The sequence below is a fragment of the Sylvia atricapilla genome, chromosome 6, assembly GCF_009819655.1.
Source record: "Sylvia atricapilla isolate bSylAtr1 chromosome 6, bSylAtr1.pri, whole genome shotgun sequence".
NCBI lineage: Eukaryota > Metazoa > Chordata > Aves > Passeriformes > Sylviidae > Sylvia > Sylvia atricapilla.
The window spans coordinates 28,323,589-28,343,302 of record NC_089145.1 but is presented as its reverse complement, the minus strand read 5'-3'; the positions used below and the strand labels follow the sequence as shown (position 1 = coordinate 28,343,302).

The following is a 19,714-nucleotide window of genomic DNA, read 5'->3' as shown; positions in this document are numbered from 1 at the left end:
TAGGGTGGGAATAATGAATTAAATTATTATGAAAGTGGAAAACATAGTATTTGGATTGAAACAGCAAGGGGAATTCTATTAAGTACAGTGTGTTTGTGTACACACACATTAGTGACAGATTACTACCATGCCAAAATATTGCAAAATTATCTTGTATGTAAAACAGTAAAAATAACAAGGAACTTCTCAGATTGTGTTATGGCCTTTGATTATGGCAGTCAATAGTCAAATTAACACAAAAAGTTTGGTTTAGATAAGGCAGAGGGGATTTGGATTATGAATCCCAAAATAATCTGAATGAAAATTTACAGAACAACAAAAAATTTAGAGACATGCAGTAGCTGATCCACCACTTACTTTCTACAGTAACAGTAAGTCTGAGATAAGTCTTGACAGACCGAAAGCTGGTGGATAAAGCTAAAGACCTTAATTTTAATATTTGGTTCACCATTACTCATTCTTACACATAAAGAGACTTCCTGGCAGGTCTAGTTACACTTCAGTACCCAATCCCTTAACGCCACATCAATACCTCCAAACATCGCTGCCTTTGGAGAACATGGAGGAGCGGATGACCTCAGGAGCCATCCAGGCATATGTCCCAGCTGCGCTCATTTTGGTAGTTTTATGCCATTCCCTGGCCAAGCCGAAATCCGTGATCTTCAACATCTTGTTGCTCAGATCTCCATTTTCCACCTTTTCGAGTATCAGTACTGGAGAAAAGGGGGGGAGGGGAGGAATAAAAGGTATGCAGAGTAAAGCTAGTATTTATGCAAACAAAAGATTTTCCTGGAGATCCCAAAATTTCAAGACTTTCCCTGGCTTTTCTTTATTCAAACATATCATAGCCTATTACAGGTTATTTCAGACTGAGCCCTTCATCTGACAACTGAATAGTTCTCTAGCAAATTACTTCAAATTTAACCCAAGTACCAAGCCCCAGAGAAGAAATACATAATAACAGAATTATTTAATATTGTGCCTAGTGTCATTCTGTATGATGCTCTGCTAAGAGGAAGTGAACCACTGTAACTTCTAGAAATCCAGATAAGGGAAGACATTTCCTAATTAATCCTCTCTCAGCAAGCCAGTAATAGCATCTTTTTCTTGAACTGCTTAGAGGACGTTTTTTTTATAAGTCCAGATACACACATTGGCTGGATATACCCTTCATGTAAATGTGTGCACAGTAGAAGCTCTATGCACAATTTTTAAAGTCACTATTGAAAAAACGTATTTTTGATCAATAATAACAAGCCCAATTCCAGAATGCATATAGACCCCCATAGATATTCCCCCACACATCATTATTAAACTACTTTTTTTACCCTGTTTAAATGGCAAAGGAGTCCATATCCAAGAACTTTAGAAACACCTTGATGCAGAACTCAAGAATGCTGGAATATATAACATTCCTCTGTAGCTGGAAAGTTGTACTGTTACACCACCGAGTGTAAACCAGAGCCCATAAGTACCTACTCTGCTTTAGCAGCAGCTCATTATCCTTTATTTTAGTGCAAAGTGACCACACAAGCTGCACCAGCAATGCAACATAAAGCAACAGAATATGAGGGCATTAAATTTCTGTAACTAATGGAACCGTGAGCCCCTGAAATGATTTTTAGCCACTTTGTAAAGCACTACAAAGAAAAAATATTTGTATTACTATTATTCCAAAGACTTCACACCAAAAATCACCAAGCTGGTCACACACCATCATTATGCAGCTGCTCTGTTTTTAATGTCATTGCAGACACTACAGACAGAGGTTCTCAGAAAACATAAGGATGCTTTTTTCTTTTTCTATGGATGCAAAAAGACCAAACCAAATTGCAAAAAAACCAAACCAAACAAAAAAACCAAAAAAATCCCAACCAAACAACAACAAAAAAACCCCACCCATAACCTCCATAATCAAACAATCATGGATCATAACACAACCTATAAAAGGCAAAATGTGCTGCAAAAATTACAGAAAATAATCTTCACTACCATTTTCAGCAGTCCATGAAAAGACTCAAGTGTCAGCTTCAAGCTACCACAGTGGGGTTTTTGGTTTGTGGTGGGGTTTTTTTTGGGTTGTTTTTTGTTTTGTTTTGGGTTTTTTTGTTTTGTTTTTTTTTTTCTCCCTTTTCTTTGTTTTGTTTTGGCTTTTTGTTTGTTGGTGGGCTTTTTGCTTTGCTTTGGTTTTTGCGGGGTTTTTAGGGTTTTTTTGACTGCAGGCGTACCATTCCTTCCAATAATTAAAATGGGAGTTTCCACCAAATAAAGCCCAAAAGTGTAACTTGAACCCTTCTGCATTGTGAGTAACACACATTTACAGTGTTAAAATACTGCTTTTAGTTTGATTAATAAAGAAATTGTCTATTCTTTAAAAATTAAAAAAAAAATCAGTTACCCTTTCACAAGGTTTCACAATTCACAAAATACTACAAAGACTTTTGCAGGGCAACTCAAGATGTGAAGAAATTAGACCTATGGTTAAGCTCCTGGTCCTTGCTTCTTTTGCAAATATGACCAAATGCTCCATTTTCCTAATTACAGAGAAAAGAGATTGAGGCCTAGAGTTACTGTTCTCTTCATTTTGGCAAAAGCATATGCATTTTTAGAACAATACCTCAGTGCACAACAGAACCACCACAAGAAACCAAGATACAGCAGGTGCCTTCCTTTGGGCCTCTTGAAGTAAGTCTTAACTTTTTTACTTCTTTCTAGATGAAGAAGTGCTAAAGGAAATTGCTAGCAGTCACTCATTGACTGCAAAGTGAAAAGCTTCCTAGAACATATATAGTGTTTCTTTTTCTAGCTTGTACCCATTCTGCCTAAAGAACTGGCAGAAAAACAAAATGTAATTTTAAATTTAAATGCAGTAATTTAGAGATGTACAGTGATATTGTAAAGTTAAAGTAAAAACTTTGAGACAAGAAAATAGGAGTTTAGGGGGGTTTGGATATTTTTTAAATTCCCTGCATAATCACAATGAGAAACAAGCAAATTTATTGTTCACAGATCATATTCTGTCTGAATGAACTCAATAGCAAGACAGAGCACTATATATCACAGCTCATACACACTTTGTACACACCTTCCTGGTAGGAGGTTACTTAAATCTAATTACCTTGATTTGCATTAAAGTCTAACGAAATAATTAGTACTTACATAGATCTTTTTATACAGAACTTGTTCTTTTGTCAGATGCAGGGTAGTAAGTAAAATTACCATGACAAAAGCCCACAGAGAAGAATAACAAAAAAATCATTTCAAGTCTTTGATTCCTTAGTTACATCCTTTTCTATTTCCTTGTAGTAACTGCTTTGGATACTAATCTTGCAATCCAAATTTTTAAAACTTAATTGTAAGAACGGTATCTCTTTCCAGCATCTGTTTCAGTTCTCTTTATCATGTTATTCAGTATCACTTGTAACTGCCAGGAGTCTCCCTCGCCCATCTGTCAGATTTTCAAACCAAAAGCCTTGACTCTCCCCTCTAGTTTTTGCCTGAATTTCAACGAAGAACTTGTAAATAGGGGAAATATTAATTCATTTCAGTTTCCTCCTTAAAAAAAAAAATCTTTTATGGAGAACACACAGAAGGTTGCTGGGACACTTACTCATTCACCAACTCATTTTTAATGCTAACTCATTTTGCTTATGCTAATCCACATGGTCTCATTCGCTTCTGAGTTTTACCTACAATCAGTTACTACAAATTGTTTAATACTCTCAGTGCAAGTCCTCTTCTGCAAGTACTACTTCTGCACTTGTATTAGTCCATGACAAAACAAACAAGATACATGAAACACAAATACAACATGCTCTCTACACTTACAGAGTTAATGTACTTTTCCCTCTTTTAACAGATTTGATCATTCAGGACTAAGATAACAGTGGCCAGATGATCAACATCTGGCCTAACTGTATTGAGTTTGCATGGCCAGGTTTTGGTGGTAGGAGGGGTGGAAGATGCTAGAAGCTTTCCCCATGTACAGCAGAACCAGTCCCTGGTGGGTATAAGATGAATGTGCCACTGGCCAAGGGTGAGCCAGTGATGGTAACACCTTTGTGACAACACATTTCAGAAGAAGAATTAAAAAAAAAAAATAGTCCCCATGCAGATGTAACTGCATCAAGGGAAGAGTGGAGTGAGAATAAGGGAGAGGAACAACTTTGGAGACACCAACATCAGTGCAGAAGGAAGGGGAGGAGGTGCTCCAGGCACCTGAGCTGAGCTTTTTCTGCAGTCCCTGGACAACCACATGGATAGAGAAATCCATGTGTAGAGTACCACATGGAGGAGACCCATGCCAGAGCAGGTGGATGCCTGAGGAGGTTGTGACCCTGTGGGAGGCTCATACTAGAACAGATTCCTGGCAGGGACCTGCAGACCTGTGAAAGGTTTCCTGGAGACTGCATGGGGGCCCCATGGTGGAGCAGACTGTGCCTGAAGGACTCCACCCTGTGAGGAAAGGAAGAGTGACCCATGTTGCAGCACTTCGTGGAGTTGTTGCCTATGGGATAGACTCATGCTACAGAAGTCCCTGGAAAACTGTCTCCTGTGGAGAGACCCAACATCAAAGCAGTAGAAGGACTCTTCTCCCTGAGCAGCAGCAGAAACAACATGTGATGAACTGACCACTTGCCCCATTCCCTGTCTCCCTGTGCTGGTGGGGAGAGGAAATAGAGCTGGGAAGGAGGGAAGGTGGGTTTTCTTAACGCCTTCTTTTACTTCTCATTATCCTGCTCTGATTGTTTTACTAATAAATTCAATTGACATTTCTAATTCAAGTCTGGTTTTGCCTGTAATGGTATTTGATGAGTTATTTCTCCTGGTCCTTATCACAGCCCATGAATTCTTTGTTATATTTTCTCTCCCCTGTGTAGGTGCAGAGGGGAGTGACAGAGAGGCTTTGGTGGGTGCCTGGAATCCAGCCAGGGTGAACATACTACACTACCAAAACAAGTTCAGGGACAGATTTAGAGCACTTACACCAAAAAACAGCTAATATACCAAGGAAGTGATCTCAATCTTGTCTGGTGATTTAAATAATCTGTGAATGATACAGAAGTTTAAAATAGGCAGAAAATTTAATAGAAAATCTTTCATGTTCCCAGCCCTCAAAAGAGAGACTGTTTGGCAGCAAAGACACTGAACCTAGTCCGCAAGCAACCAGGGAAGAACAAGGTCCAAATTAGCAGGAACATGAAGAATGTGTGTCAGCTTGTTAGGGGTGGATCAGCCTTTCCCTGTTTCAGCAAGACCCATGCAAGAAATCTCCTTCTGTGTGCATGCACAGAGCCAGCCAAATTGTAGATGAAGGTCTGCTATGTACTACTGCTCCTCTTTTTCTCCTGTAGCACAGGCTAAAAGCAGCACGGTAGGAACCAGCAGTGTGCAAAGGCGACTGGTGAAGCAAATCAGATATTACAAGCACATTCCAACAGCTTTCACCAGGCAAATGCTGCAGCAAAACAACCTAATATAGGAAATCACCATGTTCTTTGCATACTGTGCAAGTGCAAAGGAAAGCATGGTGGCTTAAAGCAACATTAAAATGGTTAGCAACCTTCGGTGAAGTGTTCTGTGCATGCGTGTCCTTACAGGAGTAATAATCCATTAGTGCTCAGGTATGTTTCCATATAATCCTGAAAGACTTGGAACTTGTCCTCCAGAAAATAAGCATTTGACAATGAGAAATTAATTACAGCTCACAAAAATTCTGTCCAGCAAGACAGCTCTTCAACATCTCCATGTGTCCCAGTGTAGAATGAATATGATCAAATTTGCCTTAGTATCTCTTCACAAGACCTTCCTTAGATCAGGCAGTCATCCAGATACAGATACATATGATTTAGCTGTGTAATTTCAACCACTAAGAGTGTACTAAGAAATTCATTTCCGCATGGACTTTCGAGAGTCATTACTGACCCTTGATTCGACCCCACTGCTTTATCTCTTGAGAGCCAGGCAGACTGCAAGTGCTGAAAGACAACAGTCAATCAAGGCACGTTAGAGAGCTGAGATGCAAAGGTAGAAATTAAATACTGGGCCTCCTCTCATCTAGGTTATGATGAAATAGTCCTTTTTCTTTGAAATGAAAATGTTTACTGAGCTTCTTCTGTATTCTTCAAGAAGATCTTTGGTGCCCTACAAGAAGCATCAAGACATTTTCCTATCAAACTCTTGTGAAAAATGTCCTAATCTTTCATCACTATACTTCCAGTGCTTTTTGATAGAAGTTTTCATCTATGTGATGCTCTGGGCAAAACAAGTTGCAGTAACAAAGAGGAAAGGCAACACTGCATGGCATGCCAGTTTCAATCCATACAAAGAGTGATGGGGTGTTAACTCTGTAAATCATTTAAAGATGATTTCTTACTTAGTATGAAAGTGAAAGAACACACGTTGTACCCAGGAACCTTTTATGCTTGTCTGATTTGAGCTAGCAGCTTTTCTAGCAGAGTTGAAAACAATGGAAAGCAACTTCTTGAGGTCAAGTGAAGCCAGTTTACCTTCCCCAGTATTAACACCATTCTGTATGGACATTAATAGCCAGCAGGCTTTCCACAGATTCCAATGTCAGTCTTACTGAAAGTCATTAAGCCTGTGGAAGCACCCAGATCCTACTGGTAATGGATCTCAAAGGTTTTGATTCTCAGTTTCATGAGACACAGTTTTGTATCAGTGACTTCAAGAAGAATGAAGGTTTCTTTTCTAGAGCCAGGGCCAACTTAAAAGCTTTTGTTGCCTAAACAAATATTTGTACTGAAAACAAACACCACAGGAACACATCCACTGAAGTAGGACTGACACAGTGTTACCTGACGCTGAGTCAGCTCCTCCTCCTGTTCTACTGAATTCCAAATTATTATGCTTTACTAGAAAGAGAAAAAACTCTGCCCTAGTATTCAAAGCAATACAAAACCCAACTTGGTTAAGATTTCTAAAATGCCATCATATCCTTCAGCCTTCACGTAGTCCTACTGCTGAATCTTCAGTTCTGTCCCATTGTCACAAGTCACTATGTAGACAGATGCTTTTCAGAAGGAGTAATCACTGCAGTGAAAATACTGACACCTGCAGCTTCCAAATTTTGTTGTTAAGGACATAATGTACTTATGTAGAACTAGTTGGTTAACCACTGGTTAGTTTTAAGTGGTAAAACAGAGGACCAAATGATCAAATGAAACCTGAAGGAATACAAACCGAAGTTATAAAAATTAACAGTTTAAATGCTAGTCAAGTTACAACTCCGCCATAAATTAGTAGATAAAACTACAGAAGGTTTGCCCTGGAGACAAGTAATAAACATTTCTATAGAGATGAAATTCTATCTTGCATGCCTGCAACAGACGCGCACCTGCCACAGCCTCACATGTTCAAAAGGTGAATGTCTTCTCCTGCCCATTCTCCTCCCTCTATTGCCGTGGATCATTACAATGATAGCTGGCTTACATGAAACCAAGTCACAGCATCTCAGAAAGCAGTCTTCCCAGGCTCCAAACAGCCAGAGAAAAGCCTCTACAGAAGGGGATTCCAAGCACAAGTCTAATATATATGTCCGAATTACCCTCCACAGGAGCCTGTCATGACTAGAAGCACATCTGTGCTAAGTGCTTACTCAAGCCACATAAATCTCTGTGGTCTGGTATAAACAGGCTATTTCAATTACAGAAGTTTCCTTACACACAATATGTTAGAGAGACATCTGATGAAAACCAATTTACTGATCATTCCAAGATTACCTTGGTGGTCTGAACGTGTTTAGAATTAAATTGTCAGAAATATATTTTTCTATTATGTTCTACTATGTTCTATTAGTATGACAGCTAATGTAAGCCAAACTGGTACTACTATAAAATAAGTCTTAAGCAAAACTGTCCCTTTGCCCACAAATGCAGCTGAACGTCCTCTCTCATTGCATTTTGCACCATTCACCTTAATAATCATTGAATCAGTTAAAAAGTCAATGGTGAACATCAAACACCCAAAACCTTAATATAAGTAAGACATCATTTCCAGATATTATATAACTGTGTTTTCACTACCCATTTATCTGTCAGAAAGATGTTAGAGCAGATACACAGATACACCAAAACAAGATAAAGATAGGGGGATAGAGATGTATAATCTTTGAGGGGCATAAAGCTATATGTCCTTTGATCTACTTGTACCTGTGTTTTAAAAAACCCTTAGAGATTGAGTAAACCACGTCTAATATGTATCACTTCTACTTCTCAGCCACTACATTGGGAACTTTAAAACTGCCGAGCAGATTTTGTTTTCTGAATATTCTGAACTTCGCTATCGTGTTGCAATGCAAGTAACTGCATTGATGATATACTCTTCATTCTGCTTAATCCAACTTATTTGCATTACAATGCTTTTCCTCTTTCCAATTATGCTAGAAGCTCTAAATCTGAATCTCTTTCTTTCCGTCTCAATATACAAATTTCTATCCCTTTCCTTTAATTTTCTTCTTCTTAAACTCATCTGCTCTCCTTCTAAACATGCTCTTCTATCCTACACAAACAGAAAAACCATCTGCAGTAAATCTTTCAATCCGATCACTAAACCAAATATAATGAATCCTTACTTAGGTTTCAAGTTGGTCACTACAAAACCTCAGTCACATACCTCCTATTTTTAATCCAATGCTATACTACCTCCAGTATGTGCTAAAAAGGATAGTTTAAAGCGGTAGATTGCTTTCACCAAAGGAAGTTTTTCACAAGATAAATTAAGAAAAAAAAATTGGCAACAAAATTAACTGTTTTAATTTTCTGTGCTGCTCACATTACACCAGCAGAATCAGAAAATGCATTATAACCTCCTTTCACAAACTGATACTCCCCCTGGAAGGTAGTAACACTGTCAAGATTTTTGTTTCTTATGGAATGGTTGTTGCAGTCTTCAGATACACTTTTGAACACCATTCTTAGCACCCGGTGGGCCAAAGCAACGGGGAACAGCTCATAAAGGAAAATAAACACTTCAACACATTCTGATCCAGTTGTTAGCAACACGAAAGAACTAGCAGAAAATGGCTCCTGTCAACATGAAGTGTCAAGCCAGCAAAATATGGTCATAATTGCCTTTTTCTGATTTCTGAGCCTAGAGAAAGGATTAGGTTAATCTGCATAGTTTAGTGCTGAACAGAATACTCCTTTGCTTTGCTAGTGTTGGAAGCTGACTCATCATTTCAGAAGCAGAACATTCAGGAAGGAACTACTACAGTGTGATCTTCCACAGCAAAAATAACCCACTTTTATCTATCAAAGAAGAAGAAAGGGGCTGCTGTCTACTGCACAAAATAGTATGACCAGCCAGGCATACCAAAAGCTGGCTTCAGCTTTTTCAACTATTCTGTTGTTGTATTCCCAGTTTCTTTGGCACACAGCACACCAAGAAAATAAAGAAGTTCCTGACTTAAAAGACAAAAGTTGGTAACAACAATACCAAGAAAATCAGGATTACCATGCAATTCCACCACAAGAGTTAAGCACCAAACTGCCCATTGCTCCTGTACTTCATGACAACAGCTATATCAAAAACTTCATGCTCCATTTTCCAGTCCAGAGAATGTGTGTGTGCATTAAGAAACGTGAAAAAAATTGCAAAAACATAAAAGACAGTCTCTTGTATGGTCCAGCTCACAGTTCACACCAAGTCAATTATCTGTGTGTGATGCTGCTCAAACTCGGCACACAAGAATAGAAAGCTATTAGCTAATGAATGTCAGGCGTGATGGAAATGGTCACAATAATTAGGTGAAGGAGAAATACAAAAAGAAATAAGAGCAGGACTGAGTGTAAAGAAAACTGAAAGCATATAGAAAGAAATATGTAAGGAATAAGGTTGGAAGACAAGGAAACCTACTGTGGGGGAACAGAGCTGGATCTGTCACCTGTGGTACATCAGGATATAATTCTAACTTGAAGAATGATTGCTGGCTTCATACTTAATTTCCATATACAGTCAGATTTTTGTGCCAGAGAAACTACTATTCTTTCATTGAAATACAACAGTTCTAGGCAGACTGTGAAAAAAAATTACTACCTAGTGATAAAGCAACATTAACTCATATATTTTACTGTTATATTTTTAAGCTTTATCAATTTTTCACAGAGACATGCACCATTAAATATGGTATTTAATTAAGAATCCTAGGGTGGATATCAGGGCTTTGAAACAGGTTGGGAGAACAAAGTATCAGAAGCTCTTTTGCCACGAAAGTGGGGAAAACTGACTATAAAGCTACTTCAAGCAAGCCTGAGCTTAAAAGGAGCTCCTGCACCTGGAGACAAAGCAGGTAGTGGAGGCCAAGTGAGGCCCTGCCTGCCAGCTACCAAAACAGACACAACACCTGGGTGATGTAGAGTTGAGAAGGCCTGAAACCTTCAGGTGCTGCAAATACCCAAACACCACTAAGCATCAGTGCACTTGAATAGTGCTGTTTCAGTCTCCACCAACATTAGCACAACTGTGGGTCAAATGCTTTGCCACCCAACATTCTACAAATGCAGAAAGCAGTCACATCAAAACAAGAGGAAAATCTCCAGCAAAAGCACTCAGCCTGTAAATGTATCCCACTCCCACCCATTCCCAGGAGCCTCTACTCATTACTTTGTGTAGTGCTTTTGTCTCCTTAGGGCTGCTGACATAAGCCAAGAGCTAGATGGCAGCAACAGCAATGGGTGGGAGTGACAACAGGAAGGACTATAAATAAAATAATTGTCATTGTTATTTTACTTGCTGTAGAAACATTCAATTCTAATATTTAAATAATTAACTACCTGCGTGGACTCGGTGAAGTTTCTTCCCCAGTCTCCTTTTCTATCTGGACTCTAAACAAGCTTTCTGCTTTACTTCCAGTGTTTCATATCTATTCTCATTTTGTTATGAATGAAGAGAGGTGAAAAGACCACTAGTTATGACCTCCTAGGCTGAAAAATGGCAAGGGAAGTCAAACTCACATGAAGTGACATTATTTTGCCTGACTTTTCTCTCCCAGAATAATACCACACCTTTTTTGACACAGTTGGGTGTTTTTGCAGATCATTCCAGAGCAACTGAGGCACCAAGGGACACAATGACCAAGTACCAGTTTTGTTTTCCCATGGGCTTTTGCTCATGTGCTACTGTACAATGCTCTGTTTTCCGCATCACTAAGGCCAACTGGTCATTATAAAGAAGGGAACTACCGCCTACCCTGTCATAGCTGTGAAAGACCACTGGCTGGACTACCATTGTGGGTGGGAATATTGGACACATTTTATTTCTTTCTCCATCCTGAAAACAGAACAGCCTACTGTGGCTTTACTGACCAAAATGCAAACTACCAAAATGCAAACTACCAAAAGTGGTCAGATGGTGAATAAGCATCAGCCCATCTACTTCCTCCATTTAGATAATTCAGGTCCTGTAAAGAGATAGATCTGATCAGATAAATCAGACTGAGTCTACCAAATCCCAGGTACAGGAACTTTATGAAAGAACAAAGCAAAACCTTGATGAAAACCAACACTGTTTCACTCCAAGATCCTTAAATGCAAAGGAGCAGGGTTTCAGTTCTAAATAATGCAAGTCATTTCTGTGGTATGATTTAAGAACAATCCAGGCCCATACAGGGAGGTGCTACCACTAAAACCTCTCTCTGCCACCAATTCAGCAGAAGTCCCAAGTGCAAGGGTTAAAGGAAACAGAAAATATTTCCATTTCCAAACAAATCCAAATTTATCCAAAAATTGCTTAACACAAATTTCCCAAGAAAGCTAAAGGCTTACTGAAGTCGAAGGTTTGCCAGAGCAGATAAAAGACTGAGTAATATCACAGGATCCAGACTCTGCCACCCACCCACATGGCAGAGTATGTCCAAAACCGAGCCAATCTGTTACAGGAAACTTAGTTTTGAACAAAGAATCTTTTTAATTTAACCACGTTTGTTTTCTAAGGGATGTTTTTCAGATCACAGAATACTTATGCAAGCAAGGAGAGCTCTGAAGGAGCTTTATTTTAATTTTAACTTCAATTTCCACTCTGACACACATAGACCATGGAATTTCACAACTGGGACAGACTATTTCAGCCTACAGAATATTTTTCACTCATCTCCTCACAACAGGTATAATTTGCACTTTGTACAAATCCCTTTCACTGTCTGTTAGATCTATTTCCAGACCAAATACTTTCAACTACTGCAAGACTCTGAAATTCAGAGAAATGTGGACTAATACTTCTAAATTAAGACTAATTCAGGAAAATCAGATAAGCATCTTTTGCTTCTTGCACAGAACAGTTACAACTTTTTCTACCTGCTGTTATCTGAAAAAAGAATTAAAGTTCCACTGTACTCTGAAGAAATGCAATGCAGTCTGAAATCTTCAGGGCTTTTATATAGAAGGTACTATGCTAATACAAGTATTAAACATTCTCCTCTAGCTTTTGAACAGTCTTTATTTCAAGGAGACAAGTATTCATAGATGAAACAAAAATATTCTTGCATAGAAGAAGGTTTCACTGAACTTAGTTTTACTGTTCCAATCCTATTTTCCCCTCCTATAAATAAGCAAAACTTCCCAAGATACATGTCAGCTCAGATGCTGGAGGTGGTAAATACTGGATATTAGATTAAAAAAATCAACCTTAATATACTGTTTCATGCTGCTGCATTGTCTCAGAGAGACAGAGGATAGCTATCAAGTCTGCATTTTGCCTAACAAGTCAAAAAAAGCAGCACTATTGCAAAGGGAACAAGGGACTGAGGTTGCCAGGCAATACCTTTTTTAATTATTAAGTCCTATTGGCAGTACACTGGCATTCTGTCTTGAGGACAGAACTAAGCATTTGGGAAAGGATTTCAAAAATTCGCTCCAAACTGAGACCTCATATTGTAACAGTCTGCCAAAATCTAATTTGCAATTTTAGCTCTACCTTCCACAATCAGCCAGCACAGCTTTGCCTCCCAAGTATCCAGATAATGAGCAATCTGCTCTTGATCCTGCACTCAAAGTACTTAAAGTGATTAACAGATCTTCACATGGAGTAAGTCCGGGCTTGCCGCATGTAGCCTTTACCTACCTTCTGCTGGGTATTCGGCCGTCCATTTCAGTAGGACTGCATCTTTAATATCTGTTTGAGGTGCAGAAGGCTAAGTGTTGCATAAGATCCTGGAGAGGACAGAATTTAAGACCCACTCAAAATTTCACATCTTAGAAGCAAAACCAAAACCCACAAATATTGCCTCTAGTAATAAGCAAATATTATCTCTGTTTTTACTAACCTTTCAGCAACACTACATTAAAAAATTATATATATATATATATGTACACCTTGCAAGCAATACCTTCTTAATTACTGGGTATGAGTCAGGGTTCAGCAAATCCATAAAGCTGCATGACTGTCCTCTTGTATCAACCTAGAGGAGGTGATGGATGTGACAGCACAGCAGTTCTTGGATTTTAAGCCATGCAGTACAGTAACTCTAAAGAGCTAATGCATAATGGGGGAGGGGAGAGGAAAGGCCTCCAAAGCCCCGATATATTTAGAATCGATCCTTTCACCTACGAGGCTGGAAAAATCTTATCACTTTAGTGATCTGTACAGAACACTTCAAATGCTCAGGTGAGTTTCTGGGAAAAACAGAGCTGTTCAGCTTTGGTTTCAGACTAAATCCTACAATACTGCTGACATTGGAACAACCTCTAGCTCGGGCATGGATTACTGTACTCTTCATAATCAGTTAAATGCTCAAGGAAAAAACATAATTACATCTGTACTCAACACAGGGCATTGCCAAACCGTGTCAGTTTGAAAGCCTGCAACAAATCAAGAACTGTATTAAGCAACAACAAAAAAGAGGAAAGGGAAGAGTAAAATCACTCTGAGATAGAGACTAAAATGTCACAGGAATGACATTCATCATTTGTCACTCAAGAGACTGTCTGAAAAGAGATTTAATAATAATGCCGGTTCAGTGGGAGCTGTTTCCAGACAAATATAAACATGAAATTGATGATGAAAAAAGGTAGCCCAAACTGTTTTGTTTTGGTTTCAATTAAGACATCTTTATGAAACAGTAAATAATACCAACACCAACTCATCCATGGAATAAACTGGTACTCCAAAACCTAGAAGCTAAGAAAGACATAAGAACCTCACAAGCAGCAGCACAATCCACATCAGAAGCTGGGGTGTTTTATGGGGTTTTTAAAATCAGATTTACTTTTAAATATTTTTAAAGGTAGAGAAAAGGCTCTTAGATGCACAATCAACAAGTTACAATCAAGCTACATCTGACAACAGTAGAATTCAAGAGTTTCTTGAACACTGCAGAGTTTGACCTCAAGGTGAGCAGAACAAGCTGCTAGCAGCTGAGAAAGAGGGCATTCCTGCACTGCTGTACACAAAAGTCCACACAAGATAACAACTTGTTCAATAGAGCTATCAAAGCGCAGTTCACTTTCTGATGTGCTACATTTCTGTTAAGATTTTTTTTTTACTCATCTTAACCTGTGATTAAAGATTCTAACTACACAATAATCTAATGAAGTATTAGGAAAATTCTGTGGTTACCAGATGATCATAATCATACCAAAATCACACACGTGACTGATCACATCAAATAAGAAAAAGCTAATCAATAAACCCAGGGCAAGACTGACAACACTTCAACAAGCAGAATTAGGCATTTTGAGTTCCATTAATCAAAGTTATGATTTTTTTTCTAATTCTCAGGATCCTTAAACAATGCAAAGTCAAAAGGGACTAGAGACTATTCTCTGCCACACTCATAAAGGAGATTGCAATGCTTTTGTGGTAGGTGGACCACACGGCCTGGTTCTCATACATCCCACCACCCTTATATGTACCATCTTTACAACAATTATTCATACTCACATACCTTTATAGTATACCAGGAACCTCCCAGGAATTTGCAATTTAAGCACAGAAATTGCTGTGATAAACAAAATCTTAGTGGTAAAAGTATTTACTAGTATTTACTAGTAAGTGGAGCTGCTGGCATACTGACTATCATTTGCTACACATCTCAGTAACTAGTCTATACATAGGCAAGGAGGAAGCATTTTAGATGCTTCCAGTTGCAATACAAATAGGAGATCTTAATACTTCTTAAAGGCCAAAGCAAAATCCAGGAGCCCGTTTCACAACACATCACAGATGGATGTACAGAAAACTAGGAGCTTGGCTTGTAGCTGTAAAAATTATCCCAGACACAAGACATACAGAATTCATAGCACATAGAGAATTTCAGAGAGAATTTGGAATCCATATGAGCACAAGACAATGCTTTCTCTTTTGGGAGGGTATTTTTTGTTTTAATTAAAAATGGTGTTATAGTAAATGCGTGAGCAATACAACAATGCTCCTAGAAAGTACAGTGAAAGGGCTGTGTGTGGCAGTAATACAAAAGGTTCACAGGAAGGCGGCGTGTCCTCTGGCTACTTCCTTCCCAAGAAGACCCTGAGTGATGCTGCACCACGCTGCAATTACCACCACAAGGACTATTCTACAGTCTAGGACACAAAAATTTACTGGTCTGTGGGCAAGAGCTCTTCTTTCTGATCTAAAGAATCAGTGATGAAACCAAACAACATAATTCTGAACTGTTATGCATTGGAATAATTTCTCTGCTTAGTGCATGAGGTTCTGTTACTATTTCTCTTTCATAACTGCAAAAAGCTTGGGTCTGAGGAACACTTGCCATTAGCAGTTGGACAATTAACAAGCAATTAGCAGACATGCCCATCAACTTTGGCAACCTTTTGGCAATCAAAGCCACACCAACACAATGAACTATCCTAGAATCTAAGAGCAAACATGAACCCAAAAGCAGCTACTTAAAATCATGTGCTATACCCCATATTCTTTCAAACCGCTTAAGGTTTCCCTTGTCCTGTCATAAGGAAACACACAGTCTTCAAAATGGGATATTACTTAAAATTAAAGAATCATCTTGGGTGATCATTTCAAAGAGCAAGACTGTTTAATGTCTGATAATTCAAGAGTAAGTATTGTTTCAGAAATGCTGAAATACTGAATGGAATTGTTCGATAAGAAAGGCAAAAATGAAATTGCTGACAGAAGTCAGACAAAATTCAAATTAAGTTTACTGCTGTGGAAGAAACACAACCCCTCCCCCCAAAAAAGTAGAGATCAAGGAATTATTCTAGCTTCCCAGAAATACCACAAGACTGTTCACACTCTTAACTGGCTCCTTAGAAATTTCAGAAGAACACAGATCTTTCCCAGCTCTGTCATAAATGGTAAGATGGTGAATTCAGGGGATGCCTATGGACACCTGCTGCATGACAATGCTTAGGTCTGTTCTATGCTTCCATATACACAATTTGAATAAAGTGCTTCATACCACAACTCTAAGTTATTTTTTCTAAGGAGCAGAGAGAATCCGGCAAAAAATGTACACCATGGCTCAATTACATGAAAAGGATATTAGCTAGGTTTTCAAATATAATAGACACAATTTAATTTCTTAAAAAACAAGAGGTAGTACTCTTCCCATATTTGTCTATGAAGGTAGCAGATTCCATCTGTGAAGTCACCTTTTTACTACTTAGTGTGGGCAGGAGGATACCAAAGTGTTCTTGTGGACATCAGACCTATTTTATCAAGACTTCATATTTTTGGCTTGCACTTAACAGTGAAGATGTCCATCCATATTCCACTAAAACAAGCCATTTACAGAGGATGCATTTAATTTTGAAATTCTCAGAAATCTACTAAGATATGAAAATGAGAGTGCAACATCTGAGAAATCGTCTGTCAAACCTCTCAGAGAGGAAAACAGCGGCACTAATTTACAAAAGCTAAAGAAGGAAAAATCCAACAGAGTACCAAAGTACAACATACAAACTGTCAGCCTACTTCTGTGAATTCCTGGTATTTTAACATCTTAAAAATTAGCAACACTTTCAGGCATAATTTACCTCTTATGCACTAATAATACATAAAGAATTTTTTTATTCTTTTCAATGAAAATGTGTAGTATTAATGGCATCAATTTCCTCCTCGTATTACCACATGCAAAAAATTACAGCTATTTGGAACTTTTTTTTCAACTAAAACATAGCATACCAGGGTATCAGCACAGATGATTATACTCCGGGGAGAAAGAGAAATATAAGTAGAGTAACCAGAACTAGGAGTTATGCACCATCAGCAAGAACTTGTTGACAGAATCAGATAATTGCGTAAGGGCAGAACCTGAAGTCATCTTTCATCAGCCTTAGGAGCATACCCAGGCTGTTTGAAAGCCCTGATTTCTACTGTACAATTTTTACATTTAGAAAAAGGGGAAGAACAAAAAGAAGTTTCACTGATTTTTGCTTCCTGAAAATTCATCCCCCAGCTCTTGTCTTTCACACCACCATCCACCACCCCCACAAAAAATTCACTTTTTTATCATTTTGCTCTTACGGGCCAAGGGACTATCTAACTAAGGCCAGATCAATTATTCACTCAGTGAAAAGCATTCAGATATCACTGAAATAGCTTCACTATACTCTACATGAAGCATTACTCAGTCATTTAATTGCACTGACAAAGAAAATCTATTCTGATGGAAGGTACAACACAGGAGGGGTTAGTCAGCAAATTACAGTGGAGTACCAGAAGTAGCAATAGTAACAGTGGAGACTTCCAAACTGCTCTGTCAACATACATTCAGCAGACCCTGGAAGAGTTCTCTTCTACACCCCAGCCACACAGAGGAAGACGTTTACAAGTACTTTTCCTTTTGTGAAAAGACCACAATCAATTTTAATCCAATCAGCTACGATTGGATTAAAATAAAAAATAAGGGATATTTAAAGTCCTAGGAACAACTATCCATAGACCATGTGGAAACTCAGCCCCACTGGCATCTTTACAAACAGAAAAAGGCTTAACTACATTAAACAAGCAAAGCTATAGCTTTGGTGGTCCAAAAGGTAGGAGAGGTAAAGACCTCAAATAACTTGAAATGAAGAACTACTCACTTGGCTCAGAGTTGTTGGGGTTTATTTTGACCTCTGTCCTTTCCTCTCTATTTGACCTTGGCAATGTCACTTTGCTGATAATCTTCTGTGCCACTTTGAGGAACATAGCCATAGTGACTTTTAAAAAGCACTTTGCTAACTGGCATGAACACCCTCAGCAAAATCTTTCAGTGTAGTGCAAATAACAAACATGTTTTGCTGAGACAGTAAAAAAAACATCAAATATGCTTTTGCCAGCTCTCCACAGTATTAGTTAGTTGGCTTTATTCCTATAGCAATGCTGGCATACCTAAAACTGATGGACAAACTGGACCAACTTCATTATTTACAATACTTCACTAAAACCAACAGGACTGTCCCTTTTTGATCCTTAACATTATATGCAAAGCACTTTTCTCTGGCCAGAAATAAGACTTGAATCACAGATGAGAGATAAAGAAAAGGAACCTCTTAAGAGCTATTCTAAGTGCAGTGATGTTGACTATAGTGGGCATTACTAGTTGCTTTTTTTGCTACAGTTCAGCATTTAGATTATGTAGGTGATTTCTCATTGGGAAAATTCTACTTAGGATTCTGTAACATACGCCCAATGGCTCACCAATGTACAGCTGAAGAAGCAAAGGTTGGAAATATCACCAGATGAAAAGCAGCAGCAGCAGCCACTGAGGATGCTGTTGGATTAATCTTACTAATTTCCATATGGAATAACTTGAATCCCTTAAATCAAATGCCCAAAATAAAAAGAGAAATACTTATCTCCTCACACAGAACCAAATAGTTTCCTAAATTACCTTTTTGTTCTCATGTAGTTATATGACTGACATATGAGTTGGTAATGCCATTGAAATACTTATCTACCAGACTCAATGCCAGATGAACTCAGACTCAACAAAATATTTTCAGGGTCTCTAAAACTAAATCATAGGTGTACAATTCATTCTATAAAGACCTTTCTGTACTCACATCCTGACTGCATTCCCAAAGCAATAAAACAGGCAGCCTTCAGAACCTCCAAGATTTATTGTAAATCCTCCACAAACAAATATGGTACTAAATGTACAGAACACTTTTCCTACACTCTAAATCTATTAGCATTAAATGCAGTTATGAAAATTTAGAGAGGAAAAAATTAAGAAAAACTATAGAACAGAAAAAATTCCTTCTTTTAACCAAAAAAGATGGATAACAATTAATTTGGAATGCTTTTTGATGAGGAGTATCTCAAGAAAGAGACACTTCCTGGAATCTTCAAATAAACATCTAAAGTTCGGTTTAGATGAATTAAACTGAAGTTATCTCCCAAAGTAATCAAACCCCTATGTTCTTTATTACATTACCAGAAATGTTGACAACTATTTGTTTTGGTATATACTATCTGACTCCACCAAGTTGCAATAGCTTAAATCAAAAAGGATTTTTTCCCCAAATCCTTATATATTGAGGTCATTTCTCAGACTTGTATCAGGGTGCCCACCCAATATGTTCAAAATGTAATGTAACCTGCTTAAGATTCATAATGAGGTACTGTCCTTATGCATTCTGTGCCTGCCTAAACATAAGCAGACGTCTGACAACAAGTCAGTCTCTGATTTTCTTCTATTCCAGCAGAAAAACTGATTTTAAATAAGGCAACTCTCATCTTGAGATCACTTTCCCACCACCCGATCTTCTTCCCTAGCTCCCAAACTAACTCATTTGGC

The 19,714-nt window shown here is 38.3% G+C and overlaps 1 protein-coding gene across 1 annotated transcript in view; it reads right to left on the bottom strand.

Annotated features, from left to right (window-relative positions):
* The window catches only part of MAP3K9 (mitogen-activated protein kinase kinase kinase 9), a 55,708-nt gene that overhangs the window by 27,249 nt on the left and 8,745 nt on the right, over window positions 1–19,714 (bottom strand). The window contains exon 3 of the mRNA XM_066321326.1: window positions 533–713. Within this exon, the coding sequence (XP_066177423.1) occupies window positions 533–713 (181 nt within the window). The remainder of the gene's footprint in view (window positions 1–532; window positions 714–19,714) is intronic.